This window comes from Triticum urartu, chromosome 1A (genome assembly GCF_056163025.1).
Source record: "Triticum urartu cultivar PI428250 chromosome 1A, HENAU_Tu73, whole genome shotgun sequence".
Classification (NCBI taxonomy): Eukaryota; Viridiplantae; Streptophyta; class Magnoliopsida; order Poales; family Poaceae; genus Triticum; species Triticum urartu.
This window is the reverse complement of record NC_141873.1, coordinates 582,109,350-582,132,163: the sequence shown is the minus strand read 5'-3', so window position 1 is coordinate 582,132,163 and position 22,814 is coordinate 582,109,350. Positions and strand designations below refer to the sequence as shown.

The following is a 22,814-nucleotide window of genomic DNA, read 5'->3' as shown; positions in this document are numbered from 1 at the left end:
TGAACTCCGAAGTTATTACGTTGGGTTACATCCAAACTTTTAAGAACCTGACGTCCGGTGTTATTATGTTGGATTACATCCAAACGTCTAAGAACCTGACAGATCCCTTCACAAAGGGTTTTATCACGCAGTGTGATAGATAATGCGTCGATAGAGATGGGTTTGAGACCCACCATATGAATTACCCATAATGGTAGCCTACTCTATGTGATCGGAGATCCCGTAAAATAAAAGTGGGAGACAAACTGTCGGTCAGTTGGGAGGAGAATATCCCTATATTAATTATCCCACTCCGTGAAGATGCAATACTCTCCTAATCTGCATGGTAGGTTAATACTTGTCTTAATGTGTTCCAAATGGCATGTCTATATAAGCAGAGATGTTGTCCTGCAGAGCATATCCTGATGAACGCACCTACATAAATTTGACTGTTAAACGTCGCAGTCTGTGAGAATTGGGTGTTCTCTAATAAATTCATGAAAGACCTTGGAGTATGGCGTATACGCTCCATCCGCGGGGAAGGCTTGCGGCAGCCCATTATCGGCCAAGGATTTGTGTGAGACTAGTCCCCAAGAAACTTGTAGTTCAAGGCATAGTCCACTATTGAAGTTGTGGTCTAGTGTAGCAAAAATTTCTAAGTGGAAGTTCAACTTAATGGTCTTCACTAAACACAGATATATAAACAATGTTTTGGAACTAAAAGATGGCATGTGCCAATGAGACTTTGTGGGGGATTGTTGGAATTTGTTAGCAGGCCTTTGGCCCAAAGCCCAACTAAAAATCTGAAATTATCATGGCCCATTCATGCATGGCTGTGAGTGGTGTGAGTGGGACTAAAGTTTAGTCCCACCCCGCTAGTTGAGTGATAGTTGCACCTCTTTATAAGGTGGGCTCTTCTAGCACTTGTATGAGCATCAGAAGAGGAGACCTACACGTGCGCTTTGCCTCCTCGCCCGCCTCGTCACGCCACGTCAGACCGGGCCGGGTTTTAGGATGAGATGAGCCGAGGACAAAGCTATGCACGTTGTCTATATTTTTTTTGCTCGAAAAAATTAATGAGTCATTAATTACTAATAACAGACGCGTTAATTAGTCAGTCGTTTCTGATTCTTTAGGATCGTTGGGCTGTTACTGACTTTGACGTGGGATTTACTCCCACGACAAGACCTAACTGACCCGCTCTATATTAGCAGGCAGACGTCTATCCTAACTGCCACCACATCATATGGTTTCTCACTGTTCCAGATCATTGCGCCGCCACGCAAGTCATTTCCATCCCTCGTTTCGGCGTGCACTGCGAGAAGGGACAGCAGGCCTCTGAAACCCCGCCTCTCGTGATCCTGTACAGGAGAGGGGCGTTAAGGTTTTGGCGAGCGCACTCGCGCGACTGCTGGCAGCGACAACTTCGCCAACGACAACTTCTTCCCCGACCTTGGCAATCTCTTCATCAATGACATGGGCGACAACATCAACGCCAGGCTGTCCTATTCCTGCTGCATCGTATGTGATTATGGCCTCCTTGTTTGGGATCGTACTAGAATTCCTACTTCTACTTTGTGCCCTAGATTCGATCTGTTCATCTACTATGTTAGTCTGCATGATTAGTTTAATCTATATTGTTGATGTCATGATTTATTTACTGTTTATTCGGATTAAATAGTAATTTGCTCATATATTCAACAGTCGAGGCCAATCCAGATCGAGTCGGCCGGATGCACATACACGTAAAATTTTGGTCACATACCACATGAAGGGTAAATATGTTTTTAAGGTGTCATTTAACACCGTCAAGGCTTAAAATAGACGGAAGTTTCATAAAAGGCATAAAATTTACACTCGATATTAAATAAGGAAAGAAAAGTTTATTAGTGTCAAATAAGGCAACAAATTTGAAGACAATGTTAATTTAGGATTCTCTCGTTTGTAATTATGTGCCACATTTCAAGTTTTTTCCGTCTTCTTCCCTACGGTGATGTGGATCATAACTGAAATGTATACTTGCTAAGACATTAGACTCTAGAGCTTGATATATGTTCTATAAGAATAAAGTAATCATTGGGAACTTGGAGCCTAGTAACACAAAACTTGAGGAGAAACTGACTAACCATGAGATCTGTGTTCCTATGCATGAGGTGCATTGAGGATTATGAAACCACTAACACAACACCACGTGTTAACCCTCATCATTTCCCTGTGATAAATAATGTGTGTGTGTTGATCTTAGTATCTTGTTGCCATGTAGGATGAAGGCTATGATCCAGTGCAGTTTTCTAGATGATTTAAATATTGTAGGCTATAAATGGATTCACAAATCTAGACATGACTCCTTAAAGAGGCTAAAAGACTTGTAACTGGAAGGCTTATAATAAAGAGAGAAGAAATTTGTCTTATGACATCTTTCATTTTGTCGGAATTAAGGAATGGTCAAAAAAATTGTGTTATCATGACGGCATGTTTTGTGTTGACATGTTCTATTTACATGGCTCATCTAGAAGGTTTTGTCATTAAAGGATAAAAGAGCATATATAAGACATGTTGTCTGGAGAATTTATTTTAGGAACTAATACAAGCGTTGAGACAATGTTACTCTGGGGGAGTACTGGTTGGATTGTGACTATGTTTGCCTTATGTTGCCACATTACTTTTTGCCACACTTGCCACACTTGCCTAACTTGAGTTGCTCAAATTGTTAGCCACACTTTGGCTTGCCTAAGGGAATCTTGTCACACTTTTTTTGTCTATGACATGTGGGGTTCACTGCTCATAAAAAAATTCTTGTCTTAGGTGTGGCTAGAACCAAACACCCACCTAACTTGGTCAAATTTGCCTAAGTTGAGGTGTGGCAAAGTGTGGCAATATGTGGCTGCAAACCAAACAGCCCCTAAGTTCTCTCCCTCATGTAGATGAAAAGCTTATTATCTAAACCAAGAGGTTTTCTATCTTCCAATAATGACATGAATGATCTTGGTGTTATCTTGTGCATTAATTGCATGGAGATTTATCGAGACAAAGTAAAATTCATATTATGATGACATACATGGACAGAATATGAAAGAAATACGTTGTGCGCCAGTACTCCGTATCACATGCTGCTAAGGCTAATGGTGATGAAGTTGGACATTTTAGTGACCAAGGAGAAGAAATTTTAAACAGATCAGATAATATTGGTTCATCATTTTTCAGCTGTCAGAAGCACCTTGCGTATTAAGTATGAATGCGCCCTCTTATTTATGATTGGGATTCTTGGCAAAATTCTGTTTAAACCAGAATTGGGTCACTAGAAAGCCATTATCAAGCTTTGTAGTATATGCAAGGCGATCATTATTACGTGCTCGTCGATAATGAGTCTGATAACCTCATAATTGTGGGTTAGTCAGACATTGTTTTGGTGAGGTATACGGATATTCAGAATTTGACGTCATGATACATCCGCACCTCGCGCAATGAGCTTTATCATGGAAAAGCTCCTAAATAACAACCATGGCATCATCATATGCAATTTTTGGCATGTCAAGATGTTGAAATAACATTATTTCCAAAGTTAAGAGTGGTACACAATATCTCTAAACCACTCACTGCGACTATGATCACACAGTTCTCTATGCGAGTAACAACTAGTCAATTTGTGTTGCCAAAGACATTGACATTATGTCTGCATTGTGAAAGATAGATTCTAGGATCAAACATAAGATGTTGTATTTATAAGTTTTGCGGTTCCGCTTACTAAAGGCTTACCACCCATTATTTTATGATGGTGTTGCTGACATAGGCTTAGGAGCCTTTTTCTCATGGAAACAAGAACCATTAAATGAACTAACAGCCATAAAGCAATATATCGTCCTTTCCAAAATAGAATGATGTACTGTAGGCACTGAGGTTCAGTAGCATTTCACTGGTCATTGCAACACCTTACCTTGCGTTATTTCTATTGAGAGTGGGCTTATGATGTTTGTTAACCTCATGATTAAGGGGTGGGTGTTGGAATTAATCTCCAGTTGTAACAAACTGAGAGGGTAAAGGGGAGCCGACAACTCCCTCATAAGTGCCATGATCGGGGGCACCGAACCAACTACTTGGTTTTGGTCCAGTTCCTAAGCGCGGGAATAATATAAAGGGGGTTTGAGGTTGTTAGAAAGAGCTAACAACATAGCTTACACTCCTAATCCTAACTTCGGATCCTAAGGTGGCGCTGAAGGCATCCGAAGACCGTTTGCCATCTCCGGCCACCACGAGGGTAGTGTCGACAGCGTCATGTACCGTGCACGTCCATCTCCCTAGCATTGCTTCTTCCCCGCCATGCTCCACGCCCCTGGAGGGTCACAGCAGATTTATGGAGCCCCTGATGGCCATCTCTATGTTCATGTGTATGTTTTTAAGAATTTTTTGAAACTTTAAATTATGATTTAAGCGCATGAATAGTAAGACGGGTGCCATGGAGCCTGAGCTCCACCAAAACTTTTCCCAAACTTCATTGTTTTGTTTGAATGTTTTACCAGAGCTCTAACAAAATAAATGCCAACTTCATTTTCGAATCTAATACCTTACAAGCATTAGTATTAACACCCAGCGGGACAAAAAATACACTCAAAATTAGTGTGATCACTAATTTTTGTTTAAAAACATATATGTAAAAGATTGCTTTTTAGTTTCAGAGATACACCAACCAAAGTAAAGTTATAATGTCAAATACAATTAGCAATAAAGGTTTGTGTGTGAGGATCTCCTAGATCCCTTGCATTCCAGAAAAGACCTGAATGATAAAAACATGATGTATAAACTATAGAGCAACTAAAGACCTGACACCAATCGAGATATATGAAATTTTATCACTCCTCTTTATCTACATCATTTTCTTCTTCTTCTTCCGTAAGCAGATCATGGAAGCACATGCAATGTAGGAAACCCAGACCCACCAACCATGCACACCCATTGGACAATATCACTTTGGCTCGAAACCACCGCCTGCAAGCATGCATATGAAAGAAAAGACTACTGATTAACTAACAAGAGCGCAGAGAAAATAGGTGTGTATGTATGTATGTACTATCTTTCTCTTGGTTTATTGGTCTTCATTGTATTTCGTGCCAAATTTTGACCATAAATTTAACTAACAAAATATTTATGCATATCATATTATTGAAAATTAAATTTAAATACAAATCCAACGATATATTTTTTGTTGACATGCATTAACATTCTATTATTTAAATCTTTGATCAAAATTTGGCATAAATTATGAAGGGACCAATAAACCAGGACAGAGGTAGTATGTACCATACTTACGTACCAGTTGGAGTCGTTTGGTCTAGGATCGACGTGCTTGGTGACGATCCCGAGCAGATCCGAGTATCTGGTGTGGAAGATCAAGCCGGTGGCCTTGTGGTGTTTGCCTAGTATTCTCTTGTCTAGCTCGAGCAGCACGGGGTACAGCTCCTCTGACAGCTCCTGCTGCCTGTCGTGCAGTTGCACCAACGAGAGCCTCTGGTGACGAACGGACGCAACGCAGCACGAGTGAGTACTTGTATATACGAGGCTTTAATTAATGAGAAAAAGTACGTCTTTGTCTATTTTAGTTTCGTGAGATGATGGAGCATGTAGGTACGTACCTCGGCAGCAGCGGAGGGGGTCGACGGTGAACCGGCGCCGTGCAAGAGCCGTGGCAGCAGCCGGAGCCGTTGCTCCGCCGGAGATCGCTGGAGCATCCTCGCCGCCGCCTGTAGTCGAAGCGCCGCCGCCATGATCGATCGATGACGATACGTACCCCTTCCTCGCTCCTCGGCTTGTATCGATGGGAGATTACCCTTTTTGTTTCGAGAACTCTAACGCGTTACGGGCCCAAGTTTAGCACAACGTGGAACCGGAGTCAGACGGCCCATGTCATCGCGTGCAGAGAATTAAAAGGCTATATCTCGCTCACAGCGAGTTTTTCTTCAGTCTTACTGAAGCGTCTACAGCAATCGGTCGGGCTGGCCCATTCGCGCACGGTTAAATGAAATAAGTGAATGAAAAGGGGAGCGCGTAAGGGGTGGAACCCTGGTCTCCTAAGACGCCCAGAGCTGCATCCGGTTGGAGCTTACCTACTTGATGCGAAATGAGCCAGTTTTTCCATTGGGTTTCCCGGGTGTTTTCACTAGTTTTTCGACAGGTTTTTCTCTGAGTTTTTTCTATTTCCACAGGTTCTTTTCTTTCCTATTTTCGTTGTTTTTTAAAAGTTTTCTTTATTTCTTTCTTGGTTTTCACTCATTTTTTCTTAACTTTTCTTTTCTATCCTTTTTCTTCATATTTCTTCGGTTTTGTTTCTTTCATTCTCGTTTATCATCGGTTTTCCCTTCTCTCTCGGGTTTCTTTTTTATATAGACATTTTTGGTATATATCTAATACCTTTTTCTGAACATGTTTAACATTTTTCCAATGCTTTATTAACATTTTCAAATACCATATTTATATTTTTAGAATATGTGGTAAATACTTTTTCTATACATGTCTAACATTTTTCAACTTCTTGTATAATTTTTTAAATACAAGTTTAACATTTTTAATACATGGCCAACATTTTTTATATACATATTCAATTTTTTTTCAAATGCAAGTTCAACATATTTTAATACATGGTCAACATTTTTCATGTACACATTTAACTTCTTTTTAAATACAATTTAAATTTTTTAATACGTGGTCATTAATTTCTTTATACACATTTAATTTTTTTTGAAATACAAGTTCAATTTGTTTTAAATATATGCTCTACATTTTTTGTATACATATTTAACATTTTTAAAATATAAGTTTAACTTTTTTTAATATATGGTTACCTTTTTGTCAACACGCATTTATTATTTTGCAAATACATGATCAACTTTTTCACATATATTGTAGATTTTTTGTATAAATTTTTCATATAAATGGTTAGAATATTTGTAAGTGTAGACAAAGGTAAAGAATATATTTGTAATATACTCCGGTATGGTTAGAATAATTGTAAGTGTAGAAAAAGGTAAAAAAGGATGAAAATGAAATAAAAAGTGAAAAAAAGAAGAAAGAATGAGGCAGTGGCCTCCCACACACTGGGCCGACACATATGCTCGCGCCACTGCAAGTCGCTTCAGTTAGTCGCAAGCTTCTCTCATGTGACGGAGATATAGCCCCGACCCTTCCTAAGAAGTCAAAGGGACGTAACTTCTATTCTTCACCGCAAATTTTGAGGTCCTCGAGCCTCCACGCAAACAGTCCACCAATTCCTCTAGCATGTGTCGTGGTTCCTGAGAGCTCCTTTAGGGTACCTTATGTGCCCGCTCACCTTCTAGCGCCTGTATGACGGTCGCCGTGGGCGGCCCAGCAGCATGTGAACAAAATATCATCAACTTGAAAAAAGTTCATCAAATTTGAAAAGAAAATCATCATATTTCAAAGAAATTTAATCAATTCTGAAAATGTTCACAAATTTGAAAAAAAGTTCATCGATTTGAAAACAAAATCACAAATCTGGAAATATTTCATGTTTTTTTAAATATGCAAACAATTTATCCATTTTTTTAAAAAATCACGAGTTTGATTTTTTTAATGAATTTTGGTAAAAAGTTCACAATTTGAAGAAAAAATTCACACATTTAGCAAAGAGAAAAGAAAGAAAAATAAAAATAAGAAACCGAACAAAACCGTTACAAGAAAAAACAGAACGAAACCATTCAAAAAAGAGAAAAAAAGAAAAAAAGGTGTAAGTATGAAGAGCATGTTGTCTAGGATCAACCCAGGTCTCTCCACGCGGCCGCGCCTATATATTGAAGACGCCGGCCAATCCTACCCGCCAGGAAGATCAGATCGTATGAAGAGCATGTTGTTTGGGATCTACGCCACTCGCCAGAGTTGGATCCGTCCACTGGGGTGCAACGGAGCAATCGAAGCTTCGAGGAAAGGCATAGACGAGCATGTCTGTGACGATATGGTGGGCCATCAGCCCGAAGCATGGGGCGTGCTGCGATGATTCGTGCGGCAGGTGTCGCAGGAATGATGTAGCGGTGGCGTTGCGACCACGGAACTATGCCGAACGGTGGGCAGACGGTTGGTCGGTCGCCGCCACACGCTACTCACGGGGTTCAAGTGGGACGTGGTGTGTAGCCGGTGTTGCATTGCAGCACGGTCTCCGATATATTTTTTTTTCTCTTGGACATCTCTAGATCCCCTTTCTCTATTGCCCTGTTCTTGTTGCTTCCTCGTCCCCCCGCCCATCTCAGACTGATTTGATTCTCCCCTTCTCCTTTCTTACTCGATTTCTCGCTCTCGCATCTGCATCTGGCAGCTGTCCCGTCTCCGTTTCTCCCGCTTCAGTCACCAAAGCCTTGCGCCGCCGCTGACCTTTGCCCGCTCGTCAGCGCAGAGTGATCTGGTTGTTTCCGGTGCGCTTTTCCCAGTACTTGCTGCTGTGCCTTCACACCTCGCGCCGCCGGTTCCTTTGCAAATCGATCTTAGCAAATCAGAGCATCTGCTGGATTTGGTCGGAGGGGCGCTCTCCGCTTCTTGGGGAGCGGCACACAGCCCTATCGTGCCTCGGGCGCCATGAGGGCCATCGCTTGGAATTGCTGAGGTATGGGCCGAGGCCTTGGCAATGAAAGAATGCTCTACCTAGCTAACTTGATGCGATCCACGAAGGCGCATGTAACCTTTGTTTCGGAAATCAAATCATCCAAAGTTCGTTCTGTTGATCTTGTTAATAGGTTTGATGTTATCGATGGTTTTGTTGTTCCTTCTAGAGGTGCTTCAGGAGGTCTTTGGCTTATGTGGACTGATGATCTTAAAGTCTCCGTTCATAGTTCTGCTTTCCATTATATTTTAGCTAAAGTAGTTCATCTAGCTTCGGGGGTCAACTTTTGTTTAATTTGTATATACGGCGACCCATATCATAGGCAGACTACTTGCATTTGGGATCAAGTTTCTTCTTTTGTGTATGATAATCTGGGCATGCCGATATTGTGTATGGGAGACCTGAATGACATCCTGTATGATTTGATGGTTGTAATGGCAATGTGAATTACTATTGTATGCATGCTTTTCGTTCTCTTGTGAAAAATTGTGGTTTGTTTGATATAGGTTATAGTGGGCCTGCTTATACTTTGCGTGGTAGACAGAACACTTCCAATCCTATTTATAAACGCCTTGACCGTTGTTTGGTTAATTTCGAATGGTGCATGCATTATCCTAATACCAAAGTTCTTAATATGCCTATCATTTTGAGTGATCATGCTCCCATTTTACTGTCTACTGAAGGTAATTTTGTCAAACCTAAGCAGACCTTCAAATTTGAAAATTGGTGGCTGTTAGATAAGGATTTTTCTGCTTTTGCTAAATCAGCTTGGACTAATTGCCCAGCTCAATCTTTTGCGGCCAAAACTTCCTCTTTAGCAGGGTCACTTAAAAAGTGGTGTAAAAGGAAGAAGCCCCTCCAACAGGACCTTCATGACCTTGAATTGAGTATTAACCAAATACAACAACTTCCCTTGCAGCAGCAAGATCATGCTTTAGAAAGTACTCTCACTATCAGGTATGAGCAAACTCTCTATAAGCTTAATCAGTTTTACAAACAAAGAAGCAAGAAAGGTTGGGCTAAGGATGGAGACCGCAATACTAATTTTTTTCATCAAGCTGTGATCAAGCGTAGAAAGAGGAATACTATTTGTTCTGTTAAGGATGAAAAGGACATGATGCAATTTAAGCCCACTGCTATCACTAACACTTTTGTTAGCTATTTCCGATATATATTTTATTCTCCCAACAATAATTCTAAGAGACCTTACCCTCATTCTCATTGGCCTAATGATTCCCTAGATCCTACTTATGCTCTTCCAGAAAAACAGGAGGTATTGCAGATTCTCAAGGAGATGAAATTAAATGCTTCTCCAGGGCCGGAGTTCAATGTGGAGTTTTATTTGGCAGCTTGGGACTGGATAGGTGATGAAGTTACGCAACTTGTCATTAATTTTTATAATACTGGTATTTTGCCTCCTCATATTAATGACACAAATATTGCACTTATTCCAAAAAAAACTTGAGCCTCATGTTCCCATGGATTACCGGCCTATTAGTCTTTGTAATGTTGTGTATAAGATCATTGCGAAGTCTCTTGCTAATAGGATTAAATTGCATTTGCCTGATTATATTGATCCTGCTCAGCAAGCTTTTATTGAGGGTAGACGCATTAGTGATAATATCATCATTGCCCAAGAAATCACGCACTCTTTGTTTCTTAAATCTTGGAATCATAATGCCTTTATGCTTAAAATTGATTTGGCCAAAGCTTTCGATCGTTTGGAATGGAATTTTATAGTGGCTGCTCTTACACGTAAAGGGTTGCATGGTCATTTCATTAACTTGGTGCATGCTTGTATTTCTTCTCCCATGTTCTCGGTCTTGATTAATGGTCAGCCCTCGCGTAAATTTAGAAGCTTCAGAGGTATCCGTCAGGGCTTTCCCATGTCACCTTATTTGTTTGTCATCGCTATCAATGAATTGTCTCTTGCTCTTAATGAGGCTCTGGCTGCTCACCATTTGCAGGGAATTTCTCTTGGACCAAACTGCCCTCCTATTCACTCTTTGTTGTTTGTAGATGATTTGTTGGTTTGTGGACATGCAAGTCTTCAAGAGGCTCATTCTATGGCTCAAATCATTAACCATTTTTGTGCCATCTCAGGACAAACTCCAAACTGGGCCAAATCAGCCATTCTTTTCAGCTCTCACGTTCCTAAAACTATAATTCATGCTATTAAGCAGATTTTCCCGGTTTCTAACTTGGATAGCAGTTTTGTTCATCTTGGTCATCCTCTTGTGCTTCCAGCTAAGAATAGAGCTTCGGCTTACAACTTTGTCATTGAAAAATTTCTGAATAAGCTACCTACTTATAAAGCTAACATGCTTTCCCATGCTGCCAGATTAGAATTGATTCGTTCGATTTTCTCGGCTATACCTGTTTATTATATGGCTAACATCTTGTTTACCAAGAAGTTCATAGCTAAACTTATTGCAATCATTAGGAATTTCTGGTGGACAGGTGTTCGAGAAAGTGATTCCAAAAAGAGCCTTTGCCTCCGAGCTTGGAAGGATATTTGTAACTCTATGGAAGAGGGAGGATTAGGCATAAGGAACTTGAAGGCTATCAATGAAGGTCTCCTTCTCACAGCTGCTTGGAGATTAGCTAAGTCTCCTTCTTCTCACTTGCATCTTGTTCTTAAGGCTAAATACTTTCATAATGCCTCCATATGGACAGCCTCTGCTAATTCTGCTAAGTCGGCCTTTTGGGCTTCTATTCTTAAAATTCTACCGAAACTCAAAGCCCATTCTTTTTATCAATTATCTCAAGGCAATATCTCAATTTGGAGCACTCCTTGGTGCTCTCTTTGGAGATCAGTTCATGATTGTCTTATTCATCAACGACATGGTTTTCAATATCCATCTTTAGTTAAAGATCTTTGGCTTCCGGACCAAAAAACTTGGAATCATGACTTGGTTTGCTCTCTTTTTCAAGAACCTTTGGCCTCTCTTATTGTGCAAATAGATATTATTGATGATGATAGTCCGGATATGCTTTGTTGGGATCTCACTCATAATGGTATTTGTTCTTCAAAATCTGCCTATAAACTTTGTTTGCAAGAAATTCAGGCCATTCCCCGAAATGCACCTTCTGCTGTTCCTTTGGATCTCTCAAATCTTCTTAAACTCATTTGGAAACAAAAGGATATGCTCCCAAAAATTAAAACTTTTGCGTGGAGACTGCTTAGGAGGGCTCTTCCTACAGGGTTGAGGGCTGGTAGATTTTCCATTCATATTTCAAAAAGTTGTTGCCGATGTGGTCAACAAGAGGATGAGGTCCATCTGTTTTTCATGTGCTATTTTTCTCGTGCAGCTTGGTTTTCCTCTCCTTGGTTTGTTCGTTCGGATGCTTTAGTCCAGGGGCATTCCACCTTGCATTCTGTTATTGATGTTCTTCGCATGAGGCATCCATATGGTTCTCTTTCTAACATTTTTACGCTTCTTTGGTGTCTCTGGAAATCAAGGAATGATTTTCTATTTCATAGGGCGAAATCTCTTCCTCATCAAGTTCACATTGCTGCTCTTGCATTAACCTCTAATGTGTATGACAATGCCCTTCTCTTGAATCAGGCTCCAACTCCAACTCAGTTGTCTTCTAATCAAATTCCTTTGCATGGCAGAACCCTTAGGTCTGATTTGTTGGCTGATGGGGCTAAAATCTATTCGGATGCAGCTTTTAGGACTAAGAAAATTCCAGGTTTGTTGCAAGGACAGGTTGGCACAGGTGTGGGAATCTTTATTTCCTTACCCTCTAACGGAGGAGAGATCAATGTGCAAGTGCAAGCTTCAGCTCCTCCAACTTCTACTCCTCTGCAAGCGGAGGCTCTTGCACTAAATTTTGCTGCTTATCTTGCATCTCAACTCAACATTGCTCAGCCTACTTTTCTGACGGACTGCTTGGTTTTAGCAGGGGCTGCTGCTCTAGGTAATGTCTCCACTTCTGAAACTCCATGGAGTATCAGGAAATCTTTGGCTAGTTTTTTTAAGACTACTTATCAACTTCAGCCAAAGGTGTTTCACATTTCTAGGGAGATCAATGGTATTGCTCATAATCTTGCTCAACAAGTTTTCCGTGCTATTGGCGACACTCGTCTTTCTTGTTTTGCTACAAGACACAATTATGGTCTTTGCCCAATACTGCCTCTTCTTGAAAAATTTCAGATTCAGGGCTTTAGAATTCATACAGTTCACTGTTATTAATTTTCTCCCTGTAGGTTTTGGTGTGGCTAGTTTTTATCTCAGTTATAGATGGTAGCCTGGGCTTGTTCTTTGTTTCTTCTTGAGCTCTGTCTTCTCTCTGTACTTTCTGTTGTGCTTGGTTTTTATTCGTTTGCAGATCTCTGGAGTTTGATGCTATATCGCGAAGCTGGAGTACATCAGTTTCTTATTTTGTAGGGTTTTCATCTTGGTTTCAGATGTATTTTGCTGTTTCTACAGAACCTTGACATGCTTGCTTCAAGAAAGATGGCAGTGAAGCAAAAGACAACAGCAATTCATAGTTTCAGATTCAGAGTGTTCCTGTGCTAGTTCTGACCATGTTGATCATGGTGTAGTGGTCATTCCCACTTTGCCTCATATAGGGTCTTTCTTCAGCTCTCTTTTCTAGATACTGCTGCTACTCCTCTCTACATCTTCAGCAGATCTATGTAATTCTCTCTGTACTTTCTCTACGAGCTGAATGAATTTGGCACTTCGGTGCCTTTGCTTGTTCAAAAAAAAAGCACGGTCTCCGTTGCAATGTTCTATCGCAAGCGAGTGGCCGCACGTTGCTTTGGTGCACATGGATCCTACGGCTGGGATGCACCTGATCGGAAGACTCTGGAGGCGGCTTATAACCTTGTAACAAATCAACCGGCTGATTTTGTAGGGAACTTGCTCGGTTTTGTCAGAGAAGCTGACATGATTGAACCGTCTGTTTTATACAGAGCTAACGTATACATGTATGTTTTTCCTGTGTGTACCGTCCCGTCTAGATCCATCACGGTGTGGCCTTGACCGGCCAGCAGCGCGTGGATGGACCTGTGAGGGGTAGATGTAGGCTCTCTGCCAGCATGCCGGCGGCAGCGTACATCTTCTTGGCAAGGCTCTGCATAGATCTAGTCAGCTTTAAGATTGGGGCAACGCGATTTCCGGTGATTGTGGTCATGGCGGACGGTGGCGGCGTTTTTGACGTCGTTCCCTTCTCTCGATGCATCGTTGTTTCAGCTTGCGTCACCACGCTTGGGATGGCCAGCGGAAACCCTAGATCTTGGTCTACCGGATTGGACAATGACACGCCTTCGGTGTCGTTCTCCCTTCTGGGGGCATCTTTTTGGAGCAGGAAGTAGCTGGAGGGAACAACAGGAGGAGTGGTATTACATCTACTGATATGAAGACGGTTGGTCTTGGCGGCGTGGAGCACAGGAGTCTCGGTGTTGTACGCGGTTTTTTTTTTTGAAAATGGACGCGCGTAGGCTAGTGGCATCGTCTGGTGTCGTGGTGACGTCAACAGCAGATGGGCCTAGCAAGGTCTATGCATTGGTTTCTCCTGAAGATGTGATAGCGAAAGAGGGCGGTGGCGGATCTTACAGCGTGTGCATCCAATGCGCGTCGTGGGTCGTCTAGACCAGTTGGTGCTCTCAGCTTGCCAAGCGGACGGCTTCTTGACGCCAATTAGATGATGTCCGATGATGTGGCCAGGATACATCTTTGTACTTATAGGTGTAGCGATTTTATTCGCATCGTAGGTGGCTTTAAATTGACCTTTGTATTTATTTCCTCAGATGAATCATGGACATGACCCAACTATAAGGGAGGGAACTTCATCAGGACCACGTTTGGTTTCGTCAGAGAAGCTCTTGTCAACATGATCGGACCACCCGTTTTACAGAGCTAGCGTATACATCGACGTGTGTTTCTCCTGTGCGTACTGGAGCTTCTTCTTTTTTTAGTATGAGAAAAAGGAGTGTACAAAAACCGAAGAGCAAAGCAGCAGAGAAAGAAAGCAGCATGATTTATCGCAAAAAAAAACACGAGCATGATTGCCGTTGACCATCTCTCTTTTTCTTCTTATTTTAGACAGGAATGTGGATTTTTCTCTAGTATTTAAAAAAAAGAGTTCGGCCTGGTCGGCAGTGGGTTGGGCCTGTATCATCAAATCAAGTCCAGTGAGTCCAGTATGCACATGGCTCGTCGTCTTGTCAAATTCCCCAAATCACGCGCAACAGAACGCCGGCGAGCCGGCTGGAATGAATCTTCCTCCCCCTTCCTCCAAGCGCTAGGACGGCCGGAATTCTTTCACCTCCGGTCTACCGCCATCCTCTCGCCCTCCCGCCACCGTGGGGCTCGATCGAGCAGAGGAGGTCGGCGTGCGGCCGACCTCCGGAGATGACGAGGGAGACAGAGGTCACCGGTGACGCGTGGGCACCGTGCGGCGGGCCGGGAGGACACCACTCGGGTAAGACAACGTACTGCCACTGTCATATGTTTCAGGCTTTTAGCATGGTGTTGACATCAAATTTTGGCACGGTTAAGAACTTAATTAATATGACCTCAAATGGAGAAGTGATCTACATAAAAAAGTTTCGTACTATCGATATGAACATCTTTGAAGTTTGGGCCATCGCCATCCGATCTCATCTCAAAGGCCGAAGTTGTGTTTGAAATACTGAGATTTTTTATTCAGAACACTATTCGACTCATTACGCCCCCAAGACTGCCTCGTATGGAAAAATGATCTACATGGATTAGCTTCGTCTCGTCGAAACGATTGATTTTAATATAAAATTCGTTCCAATCCGAGTTTGTATGCAAAAATTAGAGCCATCAAAATGCAGCTCTGTCAAGAGGCAGAAAATGACGCGCCCCACAAGACGCCATGTCTGATGGGTAGCGCGAGTATAGCCTGTTTTGCGCGAGGTAGCGCGAATAATAGTCTGTTTTACACGAGCGATTTGACCTCAAGATGACCTCTGATCAAAAAACATTCAACATGAAAGTTGTTCGTATCGTCGAATCGGTCAAGATTGCTTTTGGACTCGTTTCCATCCGAGGTCGTTTATCACCACAAAAAAGACCCGCAAGGTGCAGCCAGTTTAAACCGAACAGTTTTGGAAAGTTTGGATAAAACCAATCCGAATTTGACTAGGGTTTTGGACGTGAATCCAAGCCTTTTCCTTGCACGGGAAGTCCAACCGCCTCTTATATACCTAAGGGGTGACGGCCGATTGAAAAACACACAATCGCAAAACCCATCTACTTTTTACCTTAGTTTTACGTCCCTTCCTGGTTCTTTTTCTCTCGTTCTTCATGTTGAAGGGCAGCAATCCTCGAGGCTCTAGGGGTGGGCGAACCGACCTAGGGAAGCCCATAGCCGTCGCGCGTCTAGACCGGGTCCTTCCCGGGCGCGTGGGGTTTCGGGTCCTGAAAAGCACCTGCCGGATTGCTTGCGTACCGCGCTTCCGGACGGGTCTCCTTCGACGTGAGCTGCGGTGCATCACCCTCGGCGTTGGAGGTACACGGTGACGTGTACATGGTTAGCCGCCTAATAACACCGATTAGATCGAGTAGCAACAGTAACAACAGATTAGTTTGCTGACAGACAAACTAGCATCAAGTTTACGGTTAAAAAACAAACTAGCATCAAGTTGTATAAGCAAACAAGTATAGTTTGTATAGTTTTTTCAGAAAAGGAGGATGACCCCCGGCCTCTGCATCTGGGAGATGCATACAACCACTTTAATGATTATTTTCGAGGACCTTACAAAGTATTACAACAATGTGCCTGAATCCACCATCTTGGCAACATATGCCGCTACTCCTATCCAATATGATGAAGAGGTGCTAGCTGGACCACTACCCAAACCACTCACCTAAGCCTAACATCAATAGCCGGTAGCCGAAACTCATTCGGAAGCCCCAGCCGAGCCACATACCGGGTCTGGGGCACAATCCGGTCAGACGCACTCGTGTGTCGTCGCCGCCATCTTCCACAGGTCTTCAGATCATATTGAGGCTTCTACCTTGTCTGGCCACTCTGCCATCGACGTCACCATGACGCCAGACAACAACCTCCTCCCGCGCGAGTCCAACACCGCGCATCGGGCGCCGAGTCTCCACTGCACCACGCCGCCGAGATCTGCCGTCATCAATGTGCAGGATGAAGCACCGCTCCACCAAAAAAGCCGCCCACTGGTCCCTTGAACCCGTGTACGCCTCCAAGAATGACGCCCCCAAGGAGGAAACGACACCAACGCGCCGCCGTCATCTGATCTACTGATATAGGGTTTCCCCCGAAGGTAGCAGATAGAGGTCTGGAGCTTCTCCACGGCGAGGCCTTCAAGAAGGTAATGACACAAAAAAGTGCCTCCAACGCCGGTCTTGGCATCAAGCCGAGAACTAGGTTTTCACCCGAATCCGCTGAAGGAACCTCCATCCAACATCGTGTAGAGTACAAGTACAGTACCTATCACGCACTCTAGGACGGAATGAATACAAGCCACGAACATGCAAGTTCTACAATCATCTGTAGAGTGGTTGTTACAACGAACAGCGCACTTGGGCAGTTGCCGAAGCAGGTATGTTTGGGTCCTAGGCAAGGCCAGCCCCTAGCCTTGCTAGGCAAGGATAGCTATTTGGTAAGTTAAATAAAAACTAGCTTTTGAGGGCAACATAGCTAGCAACTGCCATGAAAATCTTGCCGATGGAAGCGAGCCAATTTGCCTCTCCCGCACGGGCAAGAACACAAATCATGGGTGGTTAACGCTTTAATTGCTACTCATCCAAACATCCAGGCTTGCTTTTGACGACTCTTGCCAGAGCCGGCTAGAAAATACTAGCCCAGCTAAGCTAGGTGAGCTAGCAAACCAAATGTTCCCAAAAAATTTGCAAACTAAGCACAAGATTATGCAGAGCAGAAAACTAGCAGCCTCAGAGTTCCATGCATGCTGCACATCTTGCAATACTTTGGTCCTCCTTCAACTCTGAATTCAACTGTTGGATAATCAGCAACTACATTCACAGGAGGGCCAAAGGCCAATACATATACATGTGTATGGTAAAGTGCAAGAGACCCCTTATACAATGGGGATAAACCGAAAAGGGCTATACACATCTAACGCCCCCCTCAAACTCATGGTGGATCGACAACACTGAGTTTGGAGAGAAGAAAACTATGCTGCGCTCGAGTTCGTGCCTTCGTGAAGAAGTCCGCCAACTGTAACTCAGAGGGCACATAGTGAAGAGCGAGAGTCTGATCCTGCACAGCAGCACACACAAAGTGGGCATCCACACCGATGTGCTTGGTGAGCTCATGCTTCACTGGGTCACGCGCAATACTGATAGCACCAGTACTGTCTGACAATAAGGGAGTCAAGGTAGTAGCAGACACACCAAAATCCTCAAGTAGCCACCGTAACCAGATCACCTCAGCCGTCAGCATAGCCATGGCTTGCAACTCAGCCTCTGTACTCGAGCAAGAAACTACAGTCTGTTTCTTTGTCTTCCAGGCAATAAGAGAGCCACCAAGAAAGACACAATAAGCAGACAAACGAGCGTCGATCAGAGGGATCACTAGCCCAGGTAGCATCAGAGTAGGCCTGGAGCTCAAGAGAGCTGGAGCGGGGAAAGAAAAGATGCTGAGAGATCGTGCCACGAAGATATCGTAGAACACGGAGGAGATGACTATAGTGGACAGAGGTGGGGGCTAAAACGAACTGACTCAGAATGTGTACAGGATAGGAGATGTCAGGACGCGTAACAGCAAGATAGACAAGACTGTCAACAAGGTGACGATAGCGAGTGGGATTAGGAAGAGGGTCACCATCAGAGGCACGAAGCTGAACGTTGAGCTCCATGGGAGTCACAACTGTGCGCTCATCACTGCAGTGCAAGTAAGAAGATCCTGAATATATTTTTCTTGGGAGATGTAGAAGCCATCAGAGGTGGAGGAGATCTCAATCCCAAGAAAATATCGAAGTGGACCAAGATGAGTCATGAGAAACTGATCGCGAAGGCGAGCCTTAACAAAGGCAATGTAATTAGAGTCATCACCAGTGATGATCATGTCATCAACATAGAGAAGGAGAAGAGTCCGACCACGAGGAGACGTGTGAACAAACAACGCGGGATCATGATCACTGGGCAAGAAACTAGCGGCAGTCACCACAGAGGCAAATTACTCAAACCAGGCGCGAGGGGCCTGTTTGAGACCATAGAGGGAGCGGCGAAGTCTACAGACCATACCATCAGGAGCATAGTACCCGGTGGTGGCTGCATATAAACCTCCTCACGCAACTCGCCATTGAGAAAAGTGTTCTGAACATCAAGTTGAGAGATAGACCACTGACGAACAAAAGCCACAGCAAGAAGAGTGCGGACAGTGGTCATATGGGCCACAGGAGCGAATGTCTCATCATAATCGCCCCCCTGCTCCTGCTGAAAACCACGGGCCACAAGACGAGCTTTGTAGCGCTCAAGAGAACAATCGGAGCGAGTGTTAATCTTGTAGACCCACTTGCAGGTGATGGGACGGACACCGGAAGGAAGGGGAACCAGATCCCATGTGCCAGAGCACTCAAGAGCAGCAAGCTCTTCGGCCATCGCAAGCTGCCATTCAGGCTGAGTCATGGCAGTTCGATAGGAAGTGGGCTCAGCAATAACAGAGAGACCGTACCGATCAGGGGAGTAGCGATCAGGCGGGGGGCGAGGCCGAGCACGGAGGTTGTGAACCGGGGGAGGCGTGAGAGGTGGTGCACCAGAGGTGGACGGCTCGTCAGAGGAGACATCCTCAGTACGAGATCGACGAGTATAGTGGAGAGGAAACGGTGAGAGAGGGCGGCGGACTGGAGATGATGGTGGAGAGGTGGAGGAGGAGGATGGAGAAGACGGGGTCGATGGTGAATGAGAAGGAATAAGAGGTGCCGGAGGAAGAGGTGACACATGAGGCACATAGCAGGGTGTATCGGGAAGGAGAAGGAAAGAAAGGTCGTCCACAGAGAAACTCGAGGAAGAAGAAAGTGGGTAGTAAGAATGAGACTCGTCAAAAGTCACATCACGCGAGATGCGCAAACGACGACCCACAGGATCCCAACATCGATAGCCCTTGTGCTCATCACTGTAGCCAAGGAAAACACACTCAACCGACTGAGCAGTCAGTTTGGTGCATTCACGGGGGTCAAGAAGAACATAGCACACGCATCCAAACATACAAAGAGCTGAGTAGTCAGGAGAGCGACCAGTGAGACACTCCATAGTAATACCACCCTGCAGAGCAGTCGATGGCTGAATGTTGATGAGATAGGTGGATGCGGAAACAGCCTCGGCCCAAAAATGGGGTGGAAGGGAAGCATCAATCATCAGCGCATGAGCCGTCTCAAGCAAATGACGATGCTTTCGTTCGGCAACACCATTCTGAGCATGAGCACCAGGACAAGAGAACTGGGCAAGAGTACCCTGTTCCGCAAGAAAACCACGCAACAGCTGAGAGATATAATCTCCAGCGAAGTCAGCCCGAAAAGTACGAATGGGCGTGGCAAACTGGGTGTGAACCATGGCAACAAAACGTTTGTATATAGGGAGAACCTCGCTACGAGATTTCATGAAGTAGAGCCAAGTGTAGCAAGAGAAATCATCAATAAACAAAACATAGTAGTGATGATCACCTTTCGAATCAAAGGGAGCAGGACCCCAGACATCAGAATGAACTAAGTCAAAAGGACGCTGAGATACAGACTCACTAGTAGGATAAGGTAACTGAGTCTGTTTGCCAAGTCTGCAACCATTACAATGTAAGGAGACATCTCCAGATACAGACCCTAAGAGGCCCTGATGAACTAAAGAAGACAAGCGAGAGCCCACAGATGTGACCAAGGCGATGATGCGACTGCTGGAAGGACGCAAACGAAGAGGCAGCGAGAGCATGAGAGCTGGCAGAAGTGGTGGCAGCGGAAGGAACACAAAGCCAGTCAACCTCCCAAAGGCCCTCTGACTCACGGCGCCGGGGCGAGCACCAACCAAAGCCTTGGTGCGACGATCCTGAATGGAGCAAGAGTCGGTATCAAGAATGACATGACAACCAGAATCAGTAAGTTGGGTAGCGGAAAAAAGATTCATGGTAAGGCGAGGAACATGTGAAACACTCGGAACAGAAAAAGATGGAGTGAAAAGAATACCACGACTAGCAACAGGAAGAGGTGTGCCATCGGCGGTAAGAACATTAACAGGCGAATCAAGAGGTCGGAGAGAAGACAGCGTGGAAGAATCAGAAGACATATGAAAGGAAGCTCCAGAATCCAGAACCCACGAAGATGTACCTGACTGTGAAGATGCCGGCGATGGTGAAGAAGGGGATGCAGTCACAGCTGCAGCAGAACCAGTCGATGAGGAGCCGGAGGAAGCAAGTAGACGCTTGAGGCGTACAATGTCCTGGTTAGTGAATGACGGAGTCGAGGAAGACACGGGAGTCCCGCTGGAAGAGGAGCGCCTCTGGTCTCGCTTCTTCTGGCGACAATCAGACTCTGGGTGACCTGACCGGGAGCAGTAACCACAGAAAGTGTCACGGCGCGACGTGCCCTTCTCAGCATAAGGAGGACGGCTCACCCCCCCTGGAGGAGTAGGCGGGAGCGGCGGAGCGGTGAGGCAAGCAGACGACACAGGAGCTCGGGTGGCCAATACTGACGGAACCAGAAGCAACCCAGCAGAGCGAAAGCGGGTCTCCTCAGCACGAAGCTCGGCAAGGACCTCCGAAATAGGAACACGACCACGAGCAAGCAGGTGCGCCCGTCGAGGCTCAAACTCAGACCGGAGACGAGATAAGAACTCATGAACCCTCTGAAACTCCAGATCAGACCGAGTAGTCTGACAGCAACGGCATGTTCCACAAACAACTTTCCGAAGAGAGTCAAGCTGGCGCCAGATGGCAGAGCACTGTGAATAAAACTCATCAACAGAAGAATCACCTTGCTGGAGTGCGTGCTCCTGACGCACCACAGAGAGGTAGAGAGCATCACCAGAGGGCTGATAGCGCTGACAGAGGTAAGACCAGTAGAACACATCGCTGCAAATGTGCCAAGTCCCATGAACTCCGAAGCAAACTGAGGGAGGACACTCGCAGTGAGAACAACAGCAGCTCGAGCATCATCATTGCACCACTGAGTGTAAGCAGACAGGTCATCATGGTACACAGAAAGAGCATCTGAATAAGCGGATACCTGCTGATCATAGGCATCAACCGCAGCACCATCTAGGGCCTTGGCGGCATCCCGGTCAGCCTGAGAAGCATCAGCAGCAAGGACCGGCGGCACGGGTGAAATTGGGGCCACTGTCGCAACAGGACATGGCGAACAAGGGACCTCGCCAGAGAGAACACCCCACAGAAGAAGTCCACGCATATGGATGCGCATGGAGCCCACAAACTCAGCATAGTTGGTGCCATCGAAGATCACCGAACAGCGAGGAACAGTCACATAGCCCGAGATGACATACTGAGATATCCCTCCTTCTGCCTTTTTTTTGCAGTCAACGGATCTGGATCGGGGATGAGGCTCACCCGCTCGAGCCAGGACCCTCGATTCTGGATCGAGGGAGACGGGCAGAAGCGCACATGGCGGCGCTAACCAGCGGCGGAGACGCAAGCGGGATTAATCCAAACTAGATCGAGAGCCGGCAGCGCCCGCAGCAGCCTGGATCGATCCCCAGATTGGATCTAGAGCCGGCAGGGCCAGAAGCGCTCGCAGCACCCACAGCAGCGGGATGAGAGGGCCGGCCGGGAGGAACAGCTGGGCCAGCAGCTCCCGCGGCTGCCGGACAAGGCAACGGCCGCAGCCGGGCGAGATGGTACGAGGGGGAGGCCATACAGAGCAGCGGGCGAGCGGAACGGCGCTCGGACGGGGCGGCGAGACGGGACAGCGGCCGGACGGAGCGACGGCCGGACAAGGTGGCCAGGCGAGACGGTGACCTATTGGCCGGGCCGGAGAGACAACGGTCGGACGGCCGGAGACGAGCAGGCTAGGAACGAGGCGCACGGAGTTGCATCGTGCGGGAGGGAGGGGCTAGCCTGGCATCGGATACCATGTTGGATAATCAGCAACTACATTCACAGGAGGGCCAAAGGCCAATACATATACATGTGTATGGTAAAGTGCAAGAGACCCCTTATACAATGGGGATAAATCGAAAAGGGCCATACACATCTAACATCAACATCATCCACACAACAAAACCTTGTCGGTTGATTTTTCCGCGAATACACAGAGTTTGCA

General features: G+C 45.2%; 2 protein-coding genes and 1 pseudogene across 2 annotated transcripts; 1 reads left to right on the top strand and 2 right to left on the bottom strand.

Moving 5' to 3' along the window:
* Positions 1 to 4,826: 4,826 nt before the first annotated feature.
* On the bottom strand, positions 4,827 to 5,755 carry LOC147993077 (uncharacterized). Its single transcript, XM_087533384.1, has 3 exons — positions 5,607 to 5,755; positions 5,288 to 5,481; positions 4,827 to 4,962 (listed from the first exon to the last, which is right to left on the bottom strand). Exons 1-3 carry the CDS (start codon positions 5,736 to 5,738, stop codon positions 4,827 to 4,829), a joined length of 462 nt encoding a protein of 153 aa, XP_087389510.1. The 5' UTR covers positions 5,739 to 5,755.
* Positions 5,756 to 11,724: 5,969 nt separating this feature from the next.
* On the top strand, positions 11,725 to 13,051 carry LOC147993076 (uncharacterized). The gene is made up of 2 exons (XM_087533378.1): positions 11,725 to 12,616; positions 12,993 to 13,051. The coding sequence occupies exons 1-2, from the start codon at positions 11,725 to 11,727 to the stop codon at positions 13,049 to 13,051; spliced, it is 951 nt and encodes a 316-aa protein (XP_087389504.1).
* A 7,764-nt stretch (positions 13,052 to 20,815) lies between these two features.
* LOC147993075 (uncharacterized) lies at positions 20,816 to 22,158 on the bottom strand (annotated as a pseudogene).
* Positions 22,159 to 22,814: the final 656 nt, after the last annotated feature.